The 19,833-nt window shown below is 42.3% G+C and overlaps 1 protein-coding gene across 1 annotated transcript in view; it reads right to left on the reverse strand.

Moving 5' to 3' along the window:
• Positions 1-1,156: 1,156 nt before the first annotated feature.
• LOC134409359 (androgen receptor-like) overlaps positions 1,157-19,833 on the reverse strand; it is an 83,011-nt gene continuing 64,334 nt past the window's right edge. The window contains exon 5 of the mRNA XM_063142071.1: positions 1,157-1,305. Within this exon, the coding sequence (XP_062998141.1) occupies positions 1,157-1,305 (149 nt within the window). The remainder of the gene's footprint in view (positions 1,306-19,833) is intronic.

Here is a 19,833-nt window from a genome sequence, read left to right on the forward strand (position 1 = left end):
CATTTACTGCTTGCCAGGCTTAGAACTCTGCTTTCAGGTGGATCTAGGAAATTAATTGCAGCTCTAATTACTGATATGGTTTTGAATGCGGATTTGAATGCTGCTGGAAGCCCTGCCCAGGTGATGGAAGGCTCTCCCTTCGGTCTGAGAGGGACCACAGCTCAGTGGTACAGGTACCTCATTGCATGCAGAAGGCCCCAGGTTGGCATCTCTAGTTAAAGGATTTCCGAAAGCAGAGCTGGGAAATTTCTGCCTGAGAGTCACTACTGGTCAGAATTGGCAGTGCTGGGCTAGATAGATCACTAGTCCAACGTGGTACAAAAGAGTTTCTCATAGACATGTTACTCACTCAAGGGCTGTAACATCTAGCGGTATGTGCAATCAGGAGAGCTTTCATCATATTGCATCACACTACCTCTGCTCTCCCATGAAAGCTCTGGCTCATGAAGCTATAAATCAAGAAGTGGCAGGATGTACATCAAATGTTTATTTATTTATTTAAAACATTTACATCCTGCCCTATATCAATAAGATCTCAGGGCGGCATACAGATAAAAGTACACAACATAAAAACAGTAAATATACACAGCTAAAAACAAATTAAAGCATAAACAATTTAAAACAATATATAATTTAAAAGCAGTAAAACTATTAAAACAGTTAAAACAATGTGCCTAATGTTCATAGTCACATGTGTGAACTAGCCATTAGCCATGGTGGTGAAAGAACTGCATAGAATCACACAGTTTTAGAGCTGCAAGGCTCCTAAGGTGTCATCCAGTCCAATGCCTACCACACAATGCAAGACCTACAATATGGAATGCAATTACAGATGACTGTCCAGCCTCTGCTAACAGCCAACCAACACTCAAGGAAGTCTATTCCACTGTTAAAAAGGTTTTACCATTAGGCAGTTTCTCCTCATATTTAGCTGAAATCTGCTTCCCTGAAATTTCCACCCACTGGTTTTAGTCCTATTCTGCCCAGTTGCACATCAGGCCTCCCATCTAAATGAAAAGACTGAGAACACAATCTTTCATTCAGTGTTCAGTTAAAGCAAATACCTACACATTATCCAACCCATCTTTTTTAGCCTCAGTCCCATCACATGCCATCTAATGTGAAAGAAGCAGGGAGCTGTAATGAAAACCAGAACTTACTCATTGAAGAACAAGTCTGGAGCAAAGTAAAGCATCCAGGAGTTCACACTGGTGATTGATCTCCATCCCATTGCGAAAATCATGAGGCTGTTCCAGGAGTACGGAATTATTGCCACTTGGTCATCCACATGCAGGTTACGGAAACCTAGAGAGAAACAGGCACACACAGAAAAGTTGAAACCAGGTTAGATGCAAAGCATTTCACTGTTTCTCTCAAACTAAAGTATCTGCGTGTTTTTGGCCTGGGATTCAGGCATCTCCAGCAGACTGACCTCTCGAATCTCAGCAACCCCTTTGTAAATTCTTTATACCCTGTATCACTTTTAATCTGTGCACTGAGAGTGAGTGACACACAGACAGAAGGACACAGAGAGAGAGAGATGGAGAGGAAGAGGAAGAGAGAGAAGTGAAGATAATTCTTTGCTTCCACCAGAGAGGAAAACAGGTTGAACACAGTATGAAACGCAGTTTTGTTAACTAGATCTTTTATTATTATTATTTTGTTGTTTATTCTTTCAGTCATTTCCAGCTCTCACAGCCATACACATGCTAATTTTCTATTTCTATTGCAGCACCCAGCAAGAAGCACAATTCACATAATCTGCTATTTTGAGCATCCTCTTGTGAATCTTACTCAGTATGAGGAGCTGATGGTCCTAAGTCCAGAATCGCCAAGTAGGACGCTGGCTGAACAGGGAGCGACAAGCTTGCTTTGCTCAGGGGGAATGAGAGGCAGAGGCTTATGTCATTTGATGTTACCCAGCTTGAAGTACGTCACAAGCAAGACACACACCTTCGGATTGCCTCCGAAACCCAAATTCACTGCCTATAAAACTGTTTTTGTAATCCCACAAGTTACTCCCCTAGACGCTGTTGTCTCCTTCATTGAAGATTTTGTCGTTCTCTTAACTGTTAAATGAGCTTTTATCCAACATTTAAAAAATGTTAAAAAGTATTTAGTTCATAATTACAGCTGCTCAGTTTAAGCTTCTGTTTCTTGTCACAGAAGCTGTCAGTTTTACAAAGTGAGATCAAATCATGCGTTTTGTTGCTCTAAGTGTCTTTTGCAATTGTCTTCTTAGCATTTCAGCTGTGCCGTACATGCGAAGTAAAGCTGAAATGAATGACCACTGAAAACAGAAATTTGCCGATTACCAAATGCAAAGTCTCTGCTCACAAACTATCATGGTTCACTTTCAGAGAATCATTTTCTATCCTCAGTCCCTGAAAATACTCAGCAACTCAGTATTGGTTAGTAGGGAAACATAAGCAGGTCAGTTTAAGCTGGGGCTGCATGAAAAGTGTTTATATTGGAAAAGGACCCAAATGCGATTTGGTACAAGGAAATACATGTAAAAAATGTACATTTTATTCATTTTCCCCACCAGTATCCCAAGTTATAATTAAATCTTTTATCTTCTCCCTAACCTTGTTGTTACCTTTCTTCAGTAGCTTTTAAATAATGCTCATGAACAATTATTTAGTTTCCGACAAGTATTCAACTAGCGTCACCTCTGTGATTAATATTTTCATCACAATCTCGAAGTCTTGTACATTTCAGCCTTGAAGCTCACATGCTCTATTTTTAATGAATAAATATCCTGGACTGAGGGTTTTACTATCATTGTTTCCCCCCACCCCTCGCAAGTCAGGATAATGCTTTAGCCCATCATAGACTTTGGACAGGTTGATCCCATGTCTCAATGAAAATGTCAACCCAATGCATGATGGCTTCGGAAAAGACACATGCTGATTTGGGGATCAGGATCGGAAAACGCTGCTAACTTCATAATGCCCTTCAACACATTCATGGTGTGACCACACTCCACCTCCAAAAATGACATTGTAGAGCTGGAAAAGATGAAGAAGAGGGAAGCCTAGATGATCCAGGAACTGGAGCAACTCTCCTATGAGATTACAGCATTTGGGGTTTTTCCATTTAGAAAAAGGGTGAGTAATGGGGGCCATGATAGGGGGCTATACAATTACGCATGGCATAGGGAAATGGGGGAGAGAGTCATTTTTCTTACTCTCTCATGATATTAGAACTTGGGGTCATCCAATGAAGATGAATTCAGACAGACAGAAAGATGCACTTCTTTATACAGCATATAGTTATGGAATTAGCTTCCACAAGTTGTAGTGACAGTCACCAACTTGGTTAGCTTTAACGTAGGGTTAGACATATTAGTGGAGGATAAGGTAAGGCTATCAATGGCTACTAGTCATTAGTTCAATTTTATTGTATATAACCATAGGTTTTTACAATCTCAGTACAACAGCAACAAAAGGAAAACAATCACAGAGGAAAAAAAGTTGAACAGGCCACTCAAATCAATTCATCATGTGCACAATCTACAGCAACAGTTTTCGGCAGCCTTGCTCTAATCTTTTAAGCAGCCACTGCAAATAAAGCTACTTGATTAGTTACATAAGGGTCTGTATCTTCAAGTAGTTTACACAACTGCTTAGCCAAAGTTCTGTCAGACATTCCTCGAAGCAAGGGTACAAGAAATCTTTTCCTAGGGCTGTCATAAAGTTCACAGAAAAAGATATAGTGAATGATAACCTCTATTTGCATAAACATAGGCACTGGAATAAACGAACATTCCATACCTCCCATCCAGGTATGCTGATGGCATACTCTGGAAACGGAATTCATTGAAAACCTTCCTTAGTTCTGAATGAGTCAATGAATTAAGATAGTTAGAGAGATATTGCTCACCCTTGTACAAATTGCACCATCTGCTAAATCCTGTAAGCTGGGTGGTACCAGCATCATTGATTGCATCCTATGTAGATAGGTCATCTCGAATTTTAACCTTTGACTCACTTGGCTGAAAGGGAGCCAATAAAAGTTCAAGATGAGACAGTATTTTTCAAAACAAAAAGAGGTCCAACCACCCCTGTTCATTTATTCTAGATAGCATTGTTTAGCCAATTGATGTTCAGGCATGTTTGGAGTGCACACTCCCATTTCCTTATTAATTCCTCCATAGAGTGGCTTTTATTGGCTCTGGGGTGCTATGACTAATGTTTTGCATTGTCAGTGGGTCACTTTGTGTTTGGTTGGAGAATGGCCTCTCCCCTTCTGAGAGCCTGAGAAGAGGCCTCAGCATTGGGCCCATGACTATTCCACACATGGCTTGCAGTTCAGCCCTCTCCTGTTTCCCAGGGTAGCCTGGGAAAAACAACAGCTTTGCACTGAGCTGGACATGGCAACTTATTGTATGCTGTTTCTTATGCTACTCTGTTGTCTCAAAAATAATTTATTGTCCTATCATTTTAAAGTTCGCATGTATTTTTCACTATCAACCAATAAACTTTATTGCATATTAGCCGCATGGGCCATTCGCAAACAGATGAGACAATAACATACCCGCCGCGAGCTGGCCACTAGCCTGCAAAAGTGCTACAAAAAAGAGAGTTAATAGGATATCAGTCATCCGGGTTATAATTGCAATGTTAACCAACATATAATAATGGGTTATTAGAGTTTAATCGTTTGAGTCAATCAATAGTTTCCGGACCTCCATCGCCCGGTGTACAAACTTGGCAGTCCTAAATGATATATAATAGTCTGTACCAGCCAACTTGAATGCAGAACACATCATGCGACATGCTGGGCTTGACGAATCCAAGGCTGGAGTTAAAATCGCAGGAAGAAACATTAACAATCTCAGATATGCAGATGACACCACTTTGATGGCTGAAAGCGAGGAGGAGCTGAGGAGCCTTATGACAAAGGTGAAAGAAGAAAGTGCAAAAGCTGGGTTGCAGTTAAACCTAAAAAAAACCAAGATTGTGACAACCAGCTTGATTGATAACTGGCAAATAGAGGGAGAAAACGTGGAGGCAGTGACAGACTTTGTATTTCTGGGCGCAAAGATTACTGCAGATGCTGACTGCAGCCAGGAAATCAGAAGACGTTTACTTCTTGGGAGGAGAGCAATGGCAAATCTTGATAAAATAGTTAAGAGGAGAGACACCACACTGACAGCAAAGGTCCGCATAGTTAAAGCAATGGTATTCCCCGTAGTAACCTATGGCTGCGAGAGCTGGACCATAAGGAAAGCTGAGCGAAGGAAGATGGATGCTTTTGAACTGTGGTGTTGGAGGAAAATTCTGAGAGTACCTTGGACTGCAAGAAGATCAAACCAGTCCATACTCCAGGAAATAAAGCCAGACTGCTCACTTGAGGGAATGGTATAAAAGGCAAAACTGAAGTACTTTGGCCACGTAATGAGAAGACAGGAGACCCTGGAGAAGAGGCTGATGCTAGGGAAAATGGAAGGCAAAAGGAAGAGGGGCCGACCAAGGGCAAGATGGATGGATGATATTCTGGAGGTGACAGACTTGACCTTGGGGGAGCTAGGGGTGGTGACGGCCGACAGAAAGCTCTGGCGTGGGCTGGTCCATGAAGTCACGAAGAATGGGAAACGACTGAACGAATAAACAACAACCAGCCAAAAGTGTTTGAACTACACCTTTAGATGACATGTAGTTAAACCTGGGAATTAAAGGCTAGCCTAGCAGCTTCTGCAGACAACTGCACTAACGTCGTAAGTAAAATACTGTTGTTGATTATTCTAACATAGATTATTCGTTCCTGATTGTTATACTTTGCATAGATACTCCAATTGGCTGAATGATGATGTATTACCTCTTTTTTGTTTGCAACTTGTACATCTCGTTGTATACATTGTTTTAAATTTTTTCTATCTAGATATTATATATTTTTACGGCCCGGTTGCTTGGAAAATGCCTCCAACTGTAAATATTATGATACAAAAGAATTCTTTGGTTTTTTAGATAAAGCCCTGAGGAAGAACGCAACCACGTTCGAAACGTGTAGGCACCTGGCACTTTAATAAACCTTTTACTAATAATATTATTGTAGAAGATTCCTTGGTTCTGCCCTTGCCTTTGGCCTATTTTTTACTCCCCTATGGGGTTTTCCTTCTTTTCGAACAAATTTAAAGGTAACCATAGCAACCTGACTAGACAAAGACAAAGCTACACCCATCTTTGACCCCACTATGACTGTGACATCCAAGCAAGGAAGGATGCAAGTGACTGTATTTACTTCCCCCCACCCTTCAAATTATTTTCACAAGTTGGGTTGATGAATGGTCTGCTAATTGTCCTTAGAGTAGCCTCTCCTAATTGCCACTTATTCTGTTCCTGCAAGCAGGAAGGGGCCTTTAATTATCAATTTCCTGCATGCTAATCAACCTTTTCAGGTAAAAGAAGATAGCCTTGTTTACTCTAGCAGAGACTGAAAGTTGCCCCACTTCAGCATGAAGGAGAGCAGCTGGGGTGCTAGGAGGGAGAGCTAGGATGCTTCTTAGAAATATGTTCTGGATAACTTCCAGATAATCTATTTTACCCAGCCCCCAAATTTATGCACTATACAAAATTTGTGCTAAAATCTTCTGCTTGAGTATTTTCAATACTGGGTCCACCAACTGGTTTTCCTTGGGACCATTTATGTCTCTGGGGTCTTTTGGCAAATACTGTAAGTATGGTTTTATCATAATTAATTTTAAGAAATTCAGTTTTAACGTAAGTTCCCAACTTTTTCAATAGTCTATGCATCCCTAACTGTGTAAGGGACAACAAGACCATGTCATCTGCATAAAAGAGGATAGAGATTTTATGTAGTCCTACAGATGGAGGGAAGAAGGAAGGAGAGATTCATCCACACTATTGCTAATGCAGAAACTGAATAGGAAAGGTGCTAATAAGCACCCCTGTCTAACCCCTCTAAATGTTGTGATCTTTTCAGACAAGATGCCCAAAGAGTCTGTGCATACCTGCATACTGGTATGGGTATTAGAATGAGGAGTCTCCTGTCAATGTTTGTGGCCTGCAATTTATCCCAAAGTCTGGTCCTGATTACTAGATCAAATGCTGAAGAAAGATCGACAAAAGCAGGAAACAAAGCTTTTGTGGGTCCATGGACTGACTTCTGGACTAGATGCTGCAGAATAAAGCACTGGTCTAATGTGCTGAGTCCCTTCCTAAAGCCAGCTTGTTCAGGATGGATTACCTGATTTATTTCTGCCCAATCTAATAATCTATTTAGTAAGAATCTGGAATAAAGTTTAGAACTAATATCTAATAAACTGTTAGGTCTGTAGTTGCTAGGGTTTGTTTTATCACCTTTTTGAAAACAGGGAACACAACCCTGCTTGTCCATCCAGGGGCATCCAACCTGAAGGATTTATGAAGGAGAACAGCCATGCTAGAATAGGTGGCCACCAGCCTGAATTTGCTTTAAATAAGTCTGTCGGTATCATATCCTCACCTGGAGCTTTGCCATTAGATAGCTGAGAGATCAATGTTTTAATTTCTCCAGTAGTTACAGGGGTCCATTTCTGGAGTGTCTTTCAGAGGCTGTAGATTCTCCTCTACACAGGGCCTCTCTTCTTCCAACTCACCAAAAATGGTTTGAAAATGATTAACCCACACCGGGGCGGGGAAGGGATTTGGGCTTCAGAGAAGATTTGTATTTCTTTGAAATCTGAAGAAACCATCTCCCAAAACATGTTTTTTTTCCCCTGGAGACAAGCCAATCCCAGTTTCTGCCATAGGCACATAGAATATTCCAACTTCTTAGTTTTTAGAAGATTTTTGTATTGACACCGTTTCTCCACAATAGCTAAAACTGCCTGTTTAGTGTTGGAATTTCGTGCGTTCCTTTCAAGCCTAACTAGTTCTTTCCTCACTTTCCTAAACTCGTGGTGAAACTAAGAGACTTCCGAGATGTAGCTGTTCCTAGGTTTAAAGGTTTTGACCGAATGAGGCTTCAAGAAGGCTACTAGTCATGACAGCTATATGCTACCTCCGGTATCAGAAGCAGTATGCCTATGTACACCAGTAGCTGGGGAACATGAGTGGGAGCGTACTGTTGCACACAGGTCTTACTTATGGGTTTCCTGTTGACGGTTGGCAGTAACAGAATGCTAGACCAGATGGGCCTTTGATCTAATCCAGCCTGGCTCTTCTTATCTTATTTATATATTATCAACAGTATCCCCTAAAATACTCATTGCTGGGGAAGAGGAAGAGGAGGCTGCTATTGCACTCCTGCCTTGCAGGTGGGATTCCCATTTGTATCTGACTGGCCACTGTGAGAATTGAATGCTGGACTAGATAGACCTTTGCTCTGATGCAACACATTTGTTATGTTTTCAATAGGTACTGTGTAACTGATTTCATTTTATAAATCATGAAAAATATGTGGGTGCTGTCAAAGGATGCTCACAGTATTCAATGGTCCCCAAGATATTAAAATGTTCATGTTAAATGTTCAGGCAGGGACAGAAAATTCACAAGTTTGAAACCATAAGTTCGGAAGTGCTCCAAAGGCCTGACGTGTTACTTACAAAGGCAAATGGTTCTTTTGCGTGAGATGGAATGTACCCCACATCAAAACTTTGTGCCTGGAGAAACCTTAACATGTAAATGAAAAGAGCATGAGCTTAGCCGTCTTCCAGATATCCTATTTTTGTAGGTGCACCATGCTTGTCATGCTGGGGACACTTGCAAACCCTTCTACATTCTGAAGTCCAGCATTCCTAGGAAGGCTGTACCTTGTGAAACCAATGGGATTACTGTATTTCTTCAATTGTAAGATGCACACTAATTTCAGTACCACCAACAGGAAAAAAACCCTAAGACACACCCGTGATTCTAAGACGCACCCCATTTTTAGAGATGTTTATATGGGGGAAAAAGGTGCATCTTAGAATTGAAGAAATAGGGTTGAAATAGGGATGAAAGTAACCTACACATGGCAGACATTCTATATGTGTGTATAAACACGCCAGATAAATAAGAACACATTAAGGAAAGGACACTTGCTTGGAAACTGCCCATTAAGAACCAGCCTTGATCTCTTAGGATCATGCAAGGTCTTTAGTCAGCAATCTGCCAGTGGGGGGAAAGCAAAGTGCCTTCCTTTGTACTGCTGTTACATGACTGTATTATGTAAAAGAAACATCTCAGGGGAAAAACTTTTCTGCAACTGAGTATCACTGTGCAATCTCATCCAACATCGATATTAATTACTCCCTGGCTTGCCGCCCCCCACCCCCGAGTGTTTTAAGAGTGCATAAGAGTCGAGTGGTTGTGCGGGATGAGAGGAGGTGGAGGTGGCTAGTGGTGGAGGTTTTTAAAATAAGAGTCACCGGGCATGACCAAGGAATAAGCTGCAATAAGTAATATCCCCGGCATCAAGTGCGCAGGTTAGCTGGACCGTCAGAAGACTTTGGCAGAGAGGGAGGGAGGGAGATTGTTTGAGGCTGGAGGCTTTGGTTTAGCTGCAATGACTTAGAGAGAGAGACAACAGAGGATGCACAGACACAGAGACATCTGTTGTACCTTAGCATCATGGCACTGGCATACAACGCAGAGCATTAGGAAGAGGGTCTCGTAGTCGCGTGTTTGTGCAGGATGTGCAAAGTGCTGCCAATGCACAAGCCTTGAGAAGCTAATGTATGTAAGTGAGAAGTGTGAATGGGTGAAGTAGTGTCAGAAGTTTAGCATTCAAGGCCTGAGCACACAAATAGGCACCCCTGTAGCTTTGCTTCCTGACTTAAAATGAATGGGGAAGCAGGGCTCAGGGTTGTGGCGCTCCACACGTGCATTCCCTTTCCACACGTGCATTCCACTTCCTGTGCCCGGAATGGACTGCTGACAGAAAACAGGAGGTCAGAATGAATGCTATGAATGCCTATTTCATGAGTGAGCAGGATGCTATATTCATATGAGCTCCTAGTCACAGATCAATCAACACCCCCTTCCCCCCAACACAGATGACCATATTTGTTTGAAAATTTCTCACATCTTTTTTTCTGCACTAAACCAGCGCAGAAGCATTTCTATGGAGGAAAAATGTTTCATCAGAACCTCCCTAACTGGAAGTGTTGCCAAATGACCAAGACACTTCTTTGTATTTCCCAAAGCACTTCAGGACATTCCGGCACTTGCTGTACCAGTGCAGATGCTTTGGAGGAGGAAGAAGAGAAACTCTTGACCACTGTCAGCAGCGGAAGGGGTGCTGGGGTGGGGCGGCAGAGCAGGGACAAAGTCCTGGGCTGCTGCTCCTAGCCTAAGGAGCTCTCAGGTTTGAACATGCCGAGGGGTCCCACTGCCTATGGGGTGACCATCTTTTGTTTGGAACAGAACTTCTAGCAGTGGTAGAAATTTGAAGCAGGATATAGCAGGCTGCCTTTCCTAACAATGAGGAAGACTAATCCAACTAGTGAAGGGCCCTACAAAATGCACAGCAGGAAGAAAGAAGAGGGAGGACCAAGCCAAAATCTCTTAAACCTTAAAAGTTACCCAGATTGTTAGATGTGCAAAACAAAAAGGTGCACTTTTCTTTGTGAGATGTTGTTAGTTCAATGCATTATTATCCTCCCCTGAGCATTTTGAAGGATGAAACAAAGCTGTGCAGACCCAAATGAAAGGGCAATAAGTAACAGCCGTTCCTCCTTGCTCTCCCCCACACAACAAAAAAGCCTCCAAAAGTGAATTGGGGTGATTTGGACCTCCCTAAAACAGAGCGAAAGCAAATCAGGGGAGGTCCGAATCACTCCGAATCAAATCGGATTGGTCCGAATTGATTCAGACCGATTTGGAGATTCGGACCCTTTCCCAAGCACATAGAGAAATGAAAATTGGCACCAGGATAGGGCATCAGTAGGGTTTCATTAGTAGGATTTCATCAGTAGATTGAAGCATATTGGTTCATTCCCTGATTTTTAGATTTTTAAAAAAACATTGAGGTTTTAAAATTAAGTTCTTCAAAATACCCTCTCATTTTTAAAGATTAAGAGATGAAACTCAGCACCTTCATAGGTCCTAAGTAGGGCTTTACAAATTCCAAGTTTGAAGCATATAGGTTTATCCCGATTTTTTAGGAATTTCAAAATTTGAGTTTTTAAAATTACATTTTTCAAAATATGCTCTCAATTTTAAAGATAAAGAGAGGAAACTCAGCACCATGTTAGCTCCTAAGTAGGGCTTTAGGCATGCCAAGATTGAAGCATATCAGTTCATCCCCTGATTTTTAGGATTTTTAAAAATATTTTCCCCTCAATATTACTCTCCCCATTTACCAAAATGCATTCATCTCCATCATTTTAAAAGATAAACAGAAGACACTTAGCACCATGATAGCTTCTAGATAGGGCTTTAGGTGTATCAAGTTTGAAGCACATTGGTTCTACCCCTGATTATTAGGATTTTTAAAAAAGTTTAAGGTTTTAAAATTATTATTTTTAAGAATACACTGTCATTTTTAAAGTTAAAGATATGTAATTTGGCAACATGGTAGCACATATGTAGGGTTTTAGGCATGCCAAGTTTGAAGCATATCGGTTCATCCCCTGATTTTTAGGGTTTTTAAAAAGATTTTCCCCTCAATATTACTCTCCCCATATTGCTCCCAGCCTGGTAGTGTGTATTGCAGTCAATACACAGTTGGTTCTTATCTTAATGGGAAACACATGAGTTGACTTCAAAAGACTCAAGTAGGAGAGATTAGCACTTCAAAACACGCAAGGAACAGTGTGTGCTGATCGTTGACTAGATAAGACACCTTCTGACATCGCTCTTTGCGAGTGGCTGCTGTTTCCTTGAAAAATTACATTTTAAAAATTTTATTACAACCAAACTGCTGGATGGATCTTTCTGAAAACATACATACATCACAATCATGACTCCATTTGTAAGCTCAACAAGTTTCATGTTTATATCTTGAAAAATAAAAAAAGTTATAGCCATTTATTTCTCCCAATGCATGGCTATAGGGAAAATGTGTGCTCTGAATCACGATTTGAACCTCCGAATCTCGCTTTGGATCTGGGTTCAAGATGGGTGGGTGGGGGTCCAGATCGGTCCAAAGTGGATCGGGCCCAATTCTGAAGGTCCGAATCAGGCTCCAAAGTGGATCGGGGGGCCATACACAGCCCTATTAAAAATGCATCCCTTTTTGAAACTGTCATAAGACCCTTTCTTTTCTGCTGGTTCCTGGGCTGAAGCACTGTTGTCTTTAAGGCAGAAAGAGTCTCTTCAGCTGCATTCTGAAGGAAGTTGCTACTTCTGGAGTTTGATCAAATTCCTAATTGAACATTGCTTCCAGGAGTCTGAATGATTCAACTTCACCTACTGTTTTGTCACCAGGATATGGAGCCCCATGAGGGGTGGCAAAGGTTTTTTTTTAAAATCCACTTGCAGCCTTGTTTTCTCAGCTCCCCCTTGGGCCTTCTAGGCCCACCAACCACATTAAACTTGCATTGCGTCAATAGTTCAATCTCTCTTTCTCGAGCATCCCTCTCTGCGTAACACTGACCATTTGCTTCAATTCTGTCTTTGTGACAGCATCATGATCACACAGGGCTTTCAAACAGAATGGCTTTTTGATGGAGGGGTCCGGACTTCTTCCACCACCACCCCCTACAGCACTGTCTCTGTGTTGGAGAAGGCACAAAGGGTGGCTCAGTGAGAACGGCTCATGTTTGGGAGGGAATAGGAAGACATGGTAGCTCCACAGCCACACAGGGCTTTCATGCATACTCACACCACTTTCACAAGGAATGGCTTATTGAGGGGTCCGGTAAATGGCTCATATTTGGAGGGAGTAGGGAAACGGATAGACGCACTCCGCCTCACATACCAAGAAGGACACGGGGTTATTCGTAGAGAGACCAGCCCTTGCCTTCAAGACACCACCGGTCATCAGGCTGCCCATCGCAGTGGGTTCAGTGTGGCTGCTGGCCCCAGAATTGATCCTAGCACTCAGCCATGGTATTCAGGCCAACCTCACTTTCATACAAAGACTCAACTTTACCCAAAAAACATCCCAGGAAATAACACAAAGTCCCCTTATCTTAATCTAATAGGAATTAGGTCGATCTAACAGAGTTGTAGTTTTCTTGCAATGAATTTTTAAAAATGTGAGTTCCAGTCATCTCAAAGTGCTATAACTTCCTCAATTTTCAAGAAACACATATGTAACTTTGTATTATGATAGAACCTAAGCAGGGCTTGATGCATGGCAATTTTGAAGCACATATGTCTATCCGCTGATTTTTAGGATTATTTTTAATATTTTACCATCAAACCATCCCCCCATTTACAAAAATGCATTCATCTCTGTCATTTTTAAAGGTAAAGTCACGTAACTAGGCACCATAGCCTCTAAATAGGGTCTTAAGCACCTCAAGTTTGAAGCATATTGGTTCATCCCAGATTTTTAGTGAATTTCTACAACTCAAACCTCATTGAGGACTAGTATCTTGAGAGGCAGTTTCCCAAAAAAGAAATGAAATTACAGCTACAGACCTGAAAATTAGCACCATAGTAGGTCTTCAGAAGGGCTTGATGCATGGCAATTTTGAAGCACATAGGTCCATCCACTGATTTTTAGTGATTTTTAAAGGTTTTAGCCAAGTTCAGAAAGCTCAGTGTGTATTGGCAGCCATGATTGACAAGTTCTTACATAAATTGGAAACTTCCTCTCAGCAGGAGTGTTAACCACTTCAAAGAAACATAGGCAATGCTAAGAACAGCCTGTACTTCCTCCTGGTAACTTAAAAAAAAATCCTAAAAATCGGGATGAAGCCATCTGCTTCAGAATTACCATGCCTAAGGATATATTTAGAAGCTATCACGTTGCCTAATAATAATAATAGAATCATAGAATAGCAGAGTTGGAAGGGGCCTACAAGGCCATCGAGTCCAACCCCCCTGCTCAATGCAGGAATCCATCCTAAAGCATCCCCGACAGATGCTTGTCCAGCTGCCTCTTGAAGGTCTCTAATGTGGGAGAGCCCACAACCTCCCTAGGTAACTGATTCCATTGTCGCACTGCTCTAACAGCCAGGAAGTTTTTCCTGATGTCCAGCTGGAATCTGGCTTCCTTTAACTTGAGCCCATTATTCCGTGTCCTGCACTCTGGGAGGATCGAGAAGAGATCCTGGCCCTCCTCCGTGTGACAACCTTTTAAGTATTTGAAGAGTGCTATCATGTCTCCCCTCAATCTTCTCTTCTCCACGCTAAACAAGCCCAGTTCTTTCAGTTTCTCTTCATAGGGCTTTGTTTCCAGACCCCTGATCATCCTGGTTGCCCTCCTCTGAACACGCTCCAGCTTGTCTGCGACCTTCTTGAATTGTGGAGCCCAGAACTGGACGCAATACTCTAGATGAGGCCTAACCAGGGCCGAATAGAGAGGAACCAGTACCTCACGTGATTTGGAAGCTATACTTTTATTAATTCAGCCCAAAATAGCATTTGCCTTATCGCACTGTTGGCTCATATTCAGCTTGCAATCTTCAACAATTCCAAGATCCTTCTCGTTTGTAGTATTGCTGAGCCAAGTATCCCCCATCTTGTAACTGTGCCTTTGGTTTCTATTTCCTAAATGTAGAACTTGGCATTTATCCCTATTAAATTTCATCCTGTTGTTTTCAGCCCAGCACTCCAGCCTATCAAGATCACTTTGAAGTTTGTTTCTGTCTTCCAGGGTATTAGCTATCTCACCCAATTTTGTGTCATCTGCAAATTTGATAAGCATTCCCTGCACCTCCTCGTCCAAATCATTAATGAAACTGTTGAAGAGCACTGGGCCCAGGACTGAGCCCTGCGGTACCCCACTCGTTGCCTCTCCCCAGTTTGAGAAGGTTCCATTGATAAGTACTCTTTGAGTCCGATTCTGTAGCCAACTGTGAATCCACCTAATAGTTGTTCCATCTAGCCCACTTTTAGCTAGTTTGTTAATCAGAATGTCATGTGGTACTTTGTCAAAAGCTTTGCTGAAGTCAAGGTATATGACGTCCACAACGTTCCCACGGTCCACAAGGGAGGTTACCTTATCAAAAAATGAGATAAAATTTGTCTGACAGGACTTGTTCTTGACAAATCCATGTTGGCTTCTAGTGATCACCGCATTGGTTTCAAGGTGTTTACAGATTGACTTCTTTATAATCTGCTCCAGAATTTTCCCAGGGATGGATGTCAGACTGAGTGGTCTGTAGTTCCCAGGTTCCTCCTTTTTGCCCTTTTTGAAGATAGGGACAACGTTAGCCCTCCTCCAGTCGTCCGGCACCTCACCCGTCTTCCATGATTTTGCAAAGATAGTAGACAAAGGTTCTGAGAGTTCTTCCGCTAGCTCCTTCATTACTCTAGGATGCAGTTCATCGGGCCTTGGAGATTTGAACTCATTCAAGGAAATTAGGTGTTCTTTGACCATTTGTTTATCAATCTCAAACTGTAATCCTGCCCCCTCAACTTCTGCTTCACTTTTTCCAGGGGGGTCATAGACCCGCTTTTGGGAGAAGACTGAGGCAAAGTAGGAATTGGGTACTTCAGCCTTTTCTTTGTCATCTGTTATCAATTTGCCATCCTCATTAAGCAGTTGAACCACCATTTCTTTCCTCTGTCTTTTACTACTCACATATCTGAAGAAAGCCTTTTTATTGCTTTTAGCATCCCTCGCTAATCTCAGCTCATTCTGAGCTTTAGCCTTCCTGATGCCATTTCGGCACTTCTGCGCCACTTTCTGTACTCTTGTAGCCTGGCCTTCCTTCCACTTCCTATATGTATCCCTTTTTGTTTTCAGGTCATCTCTAAGCTTTTTGTGGAGCCACATTGGTTTCCTCTGTTGTCTTCCATCTTTTCTCCTTGTTGGAATTGTTTGTAACTGTGCCTTTAAAATTTCCTTTTTTAAATACTCCCACCCATCCTGCACTCCTTTTCTCATTAGGCTCATTTGCCATGGGATCTTACTTATCATAGTTCTGAGTTTATTAAAATCAGCTTTCCTAAAATCCAGAGTATGTGTATGGCTACACTCAACTTTTGTCTCCTTCATAATCAAGAATTCAAGTATGACGTGGTCGCTTTCCCCAGAGTTCCCGTAACTGCCACTTTATACACTAAGTCATCCCTATTGGTCAATATCAAGTCAAGGATTGTCGATCCTCTAGTTCCTTTCTCCACTTTCTGTAGGAGAAAGTTATCACCCACACATGTCAGGAATTTCTTGGAAGGGCCACTTTTGGCAGTATTGGTCTCCCAAAAGATATCAGGGTAATTGAAGTCCCCCATCATTACTACATCACACTTCCTTGAAACACTTTCAATTTGTTTCTCAAAAGTTTCATCCTCGTCTTCTCCTTGATTGGGTGGTCGGTAGTAGACCAATTATCATGTTCTTTTTATTCCTTGCCCCATTTATTTTAATCCAAATAATAACAATAACAATAACAATAACAACAATAATAATAATAATAATTTATTTATTTCTTACCCGCCTCTCCCTTTGGATCGAGGCAGGAAACAACATTAGAAAAGGAATCAATACATCTTTAAAATTCTTGATTTAACATTGATCTGGATAGGCCTGCCGGAAAAGGCTAGTCTTTAAAGCTGCCTTAAAATCACACAGAGAGTTAATTTTACGAATCTCCTCCGGCAGGCCATTCCACAATCTGGGGTCAACAGAAGAAAAGGTCCTCTGGGAAACTGATGTCAGCCTAGTTTTAGCTGACTGAAGTAAGTTCACCCCAGAGGACCTGAGTGTGCGGGGTGGACCATATGGGAGAAGGTGATCCCGCAGGTAACCTGGATCCAAACCATTTAGGGCTTCAAAGGTAATGATCAACACTTTGTACTTTGCCCGGAAACTAATTGGCAGCCAGTGGAGTGACTTTAATGTTAGGGTAATATGCTCACCCCTAGATGTACCGATGACCAACCTGGCTGCCATATTTTGAACTAGTTGAAGTTTCCGAACTAGGTACAATGGTAGCCCTATGTAGAGTGCATTGCAGAAGTCAAGCCTTGAGGTTACCAGCGCGTGCAATACTGTCTTTAGGTCTTCTGACTCTAAGAAGGGGCGCAGCTGGCATATCAGCTGAAGCTGATAGCAGGCACTCCTGGCCGTCACATCTATCTGGGCTGTCATTTGGAGCGACGGATACAGGAGCACCACCAAACTGCAAACACAGTCTTTCAGGGGGAGTGTAGCCCCATCCAGAACTGGTTGACACACCTCCAAACCTAGCTCAGAGCCCTTGACAGCAAGCACTTCTGTTTTGTCTAGATTCAGCTTCAGTTTGTTTTTCCTCATCCAGCCCATTACCGCCTCCAAGCATTCATTTAGAGGAGATACACTGTACTTAGCTGGTGCTGTTATTGAAGGCTTAGAGAAATATATTTAGGTGTCATCAGCATACTGATAGCACCCCGCCCCATGCCTCCGGATGATCTCTCCCAGCGGTTTCATGTAGATGTTAAACAGCATTGGGGATAGGATGGCACCTTGTGGTACACCATCCAACAGCTCCTTTTTTGAGGAGCAACTATCCCCAAGCATCACCATCTGGAGTCTACCTGAGAGGTAGGACCGGAACCACCGGAGCACAGTGCCCCCGATTCCCAAACCCCTCAGGCGTTCCAGAAGGATACCATGGTCGATGGTAGCAGAGACACACTCCTCCTGTCAATACTCATGCGGAGATCGTCCACTAAGGCGACCATAGCTGTCTCAACTCCGTGTCCCGCCCTAAAGCCAGTTTGAAATGGGTCTAGAAAATCTGTATCATCCAAGACTGCTTGGAGTTGGAAGGCAACTGCCCTCTCAATCACCTTGCCCCAAAATGGAAGATTTGATACCGGTCTGTAATTATTAAGGTCCAGGGAGGGCTTTTTTAGAAGCGGTCGTACCACTGCTAACTTGTGGAAAACTCCCCTCCCTGAGAGATGCATTAATAATATGTTGTAGTTGTAGTCTAACTGCATCTCCTCCCTGGGCGACCAGCCAAGAAGGACAGGGATCAAGAGGACAAGTTGTCTTCCTCACTCATCCAAGCAGCTTGTCCACATCATATGTACTCACCAACTGAAACTGATCCAGTGTAATCCTACTCATGGAATTGCTGGACACTTCAGCTTCAGCTTCTGTTATAATGATGGCATCTAAATTGGCTCTTATCCGAGAGATTTTATCTTATTTAATAAGCTTTAGAAACAGTTAAACTGTAGTGTATTTTGCATAGTGTACACATGTATTTTCTTTCTAATCATTGCAGTCTAAACTAGCTCTTGATGTGTTTTTAGAGGCAGACAAAATCTTTGTTGTTCTGGCAGACCTTTGGTAAATAATCTGGACCTCTGTCTATATCTTGGACTTTTAAATAGTTATATATTTTAAAAGTTCTAAATGGTTTAATATTGAAATGTATTTAATTATGTTTTTAATTTTTGTATATTTCTATTTATAGGTTTAGCTGTAAATTCAGAAGTGGTCTGATTACTGCCTCTTTTGAAGAGGCCGGCACCACTCCCTCTCTCAGGGAGGCATTCACAACCTCCTGGACCCAGCCAGCGATCCCCTTCTGATTTGATGTAATGAGCCATGAGGGTCAAGGGTCAAGCACACAGGTGGTAGCCCAAACTTGGTCAAGCATCTTGTCCACATCCTCGGGCTTCAGTAACTGAAACTCATCCAATAAACACAGTGGACTTTACAAGCGGCTTTTCAGAGCCCATTCAAGGCCACAGTTTGCCGGCAGAGTGAATGAGAAAACTGAGCAGATGTCCACTAGGAGGAGTAAAATAACTGCTTTGAGATCTCGTGGTGTGCACCTGCTGATAAGAGAACGGCCTCACTCGAAGTTGGGTGTGGAAAGTCATAATACTGAGCAAACGTGACACTTGGGAGGAGGTGTTCGGGCAGATATGATGAAATATGTCCAAAGAGGAATGTGAGTTCAAAGAAAATGTGCTAGACAGAAATATGCCAATCAAGTTAATATGCCCATGTGGCAGCCATGTTTTCATGAACCCCATGGGTATAACACGTGAGATATTGGGGAGGGGGAGACATCTAACTTCTAATTTATTTATTTATTTATTTATTTATTACATTTTTATACCGCCCAATATCCGAAGCTCTCTGCGTGGTGAATGGGTGGTCTAATCACTTGTTCATGCCATTTGTGATTGGAAGATGGTCATCTCATCACTCATTGGGACCCCCACCTTTGGCCAGAACAAGTGTATAAAAGCAAAAGTAGCAAAGCCTGCAGGAAGATTTTGATTTTTCCTTCTCTTTGACTTCACCTCTGACTTTTGGATTAACGGACCCAAGGATTTGGGTAACTATGAATCTCTTTATGCTTTTAGACTTTGGGGCTTAGAGTATTTTTCTGAAGTTGGAACTTAAGAGTATTTCTAGACTTTAGGACTTGGAGTTATCTCTGAATGTGGGACTTGAAGCTTCATCCTACCCATTTCCCTCGAATTATCCCATAGGCGCATGAAAGCTGTCGTTATTTTTGTTAGCCCCATCACAGCACCTCCGCCCTGCTTCTCTGCGTGCCCTGGGAGCAGCCGTTTCCCCGGGTGGCGGGGAAGGGGGAGGGAGAGGAAGGAAACTTCACAGGGGCGAGACGATCTCTTTACGGGGAGGGTGGGGGGGTGTGACAAGGGACAGACGCTCCCTTGGGGGCCCTCCGCTTTTTGTGTGTGTTTTTACTCAAGAGTAAGCGCACACACACAGACACCACACACACTAGCAAAAACAACTTCAAAAGAGCTTACTATTTCTGTCATTGGCAGGGATAGGATTGAGCTGTTAGTATCTTTACTCGAAAGT

The sequence above is a fragment of the Elgaria multicarinata genome, chromosome 15 (assembly GCF_023053635.1).
Source record: "Elgaria multicarinata webbii isolate HBS135686 ecotype San Diego chromosome 15, rElgMul1.1.pri, whole genome shotgun sequence".
In the NCBI taxonomy this organism is placed as follows: Eukaryota; Metazoa; Chordata; class Lepidosauria; order Squamata; family Anguidae; genus Elgaria; species Elgaria multicarinata.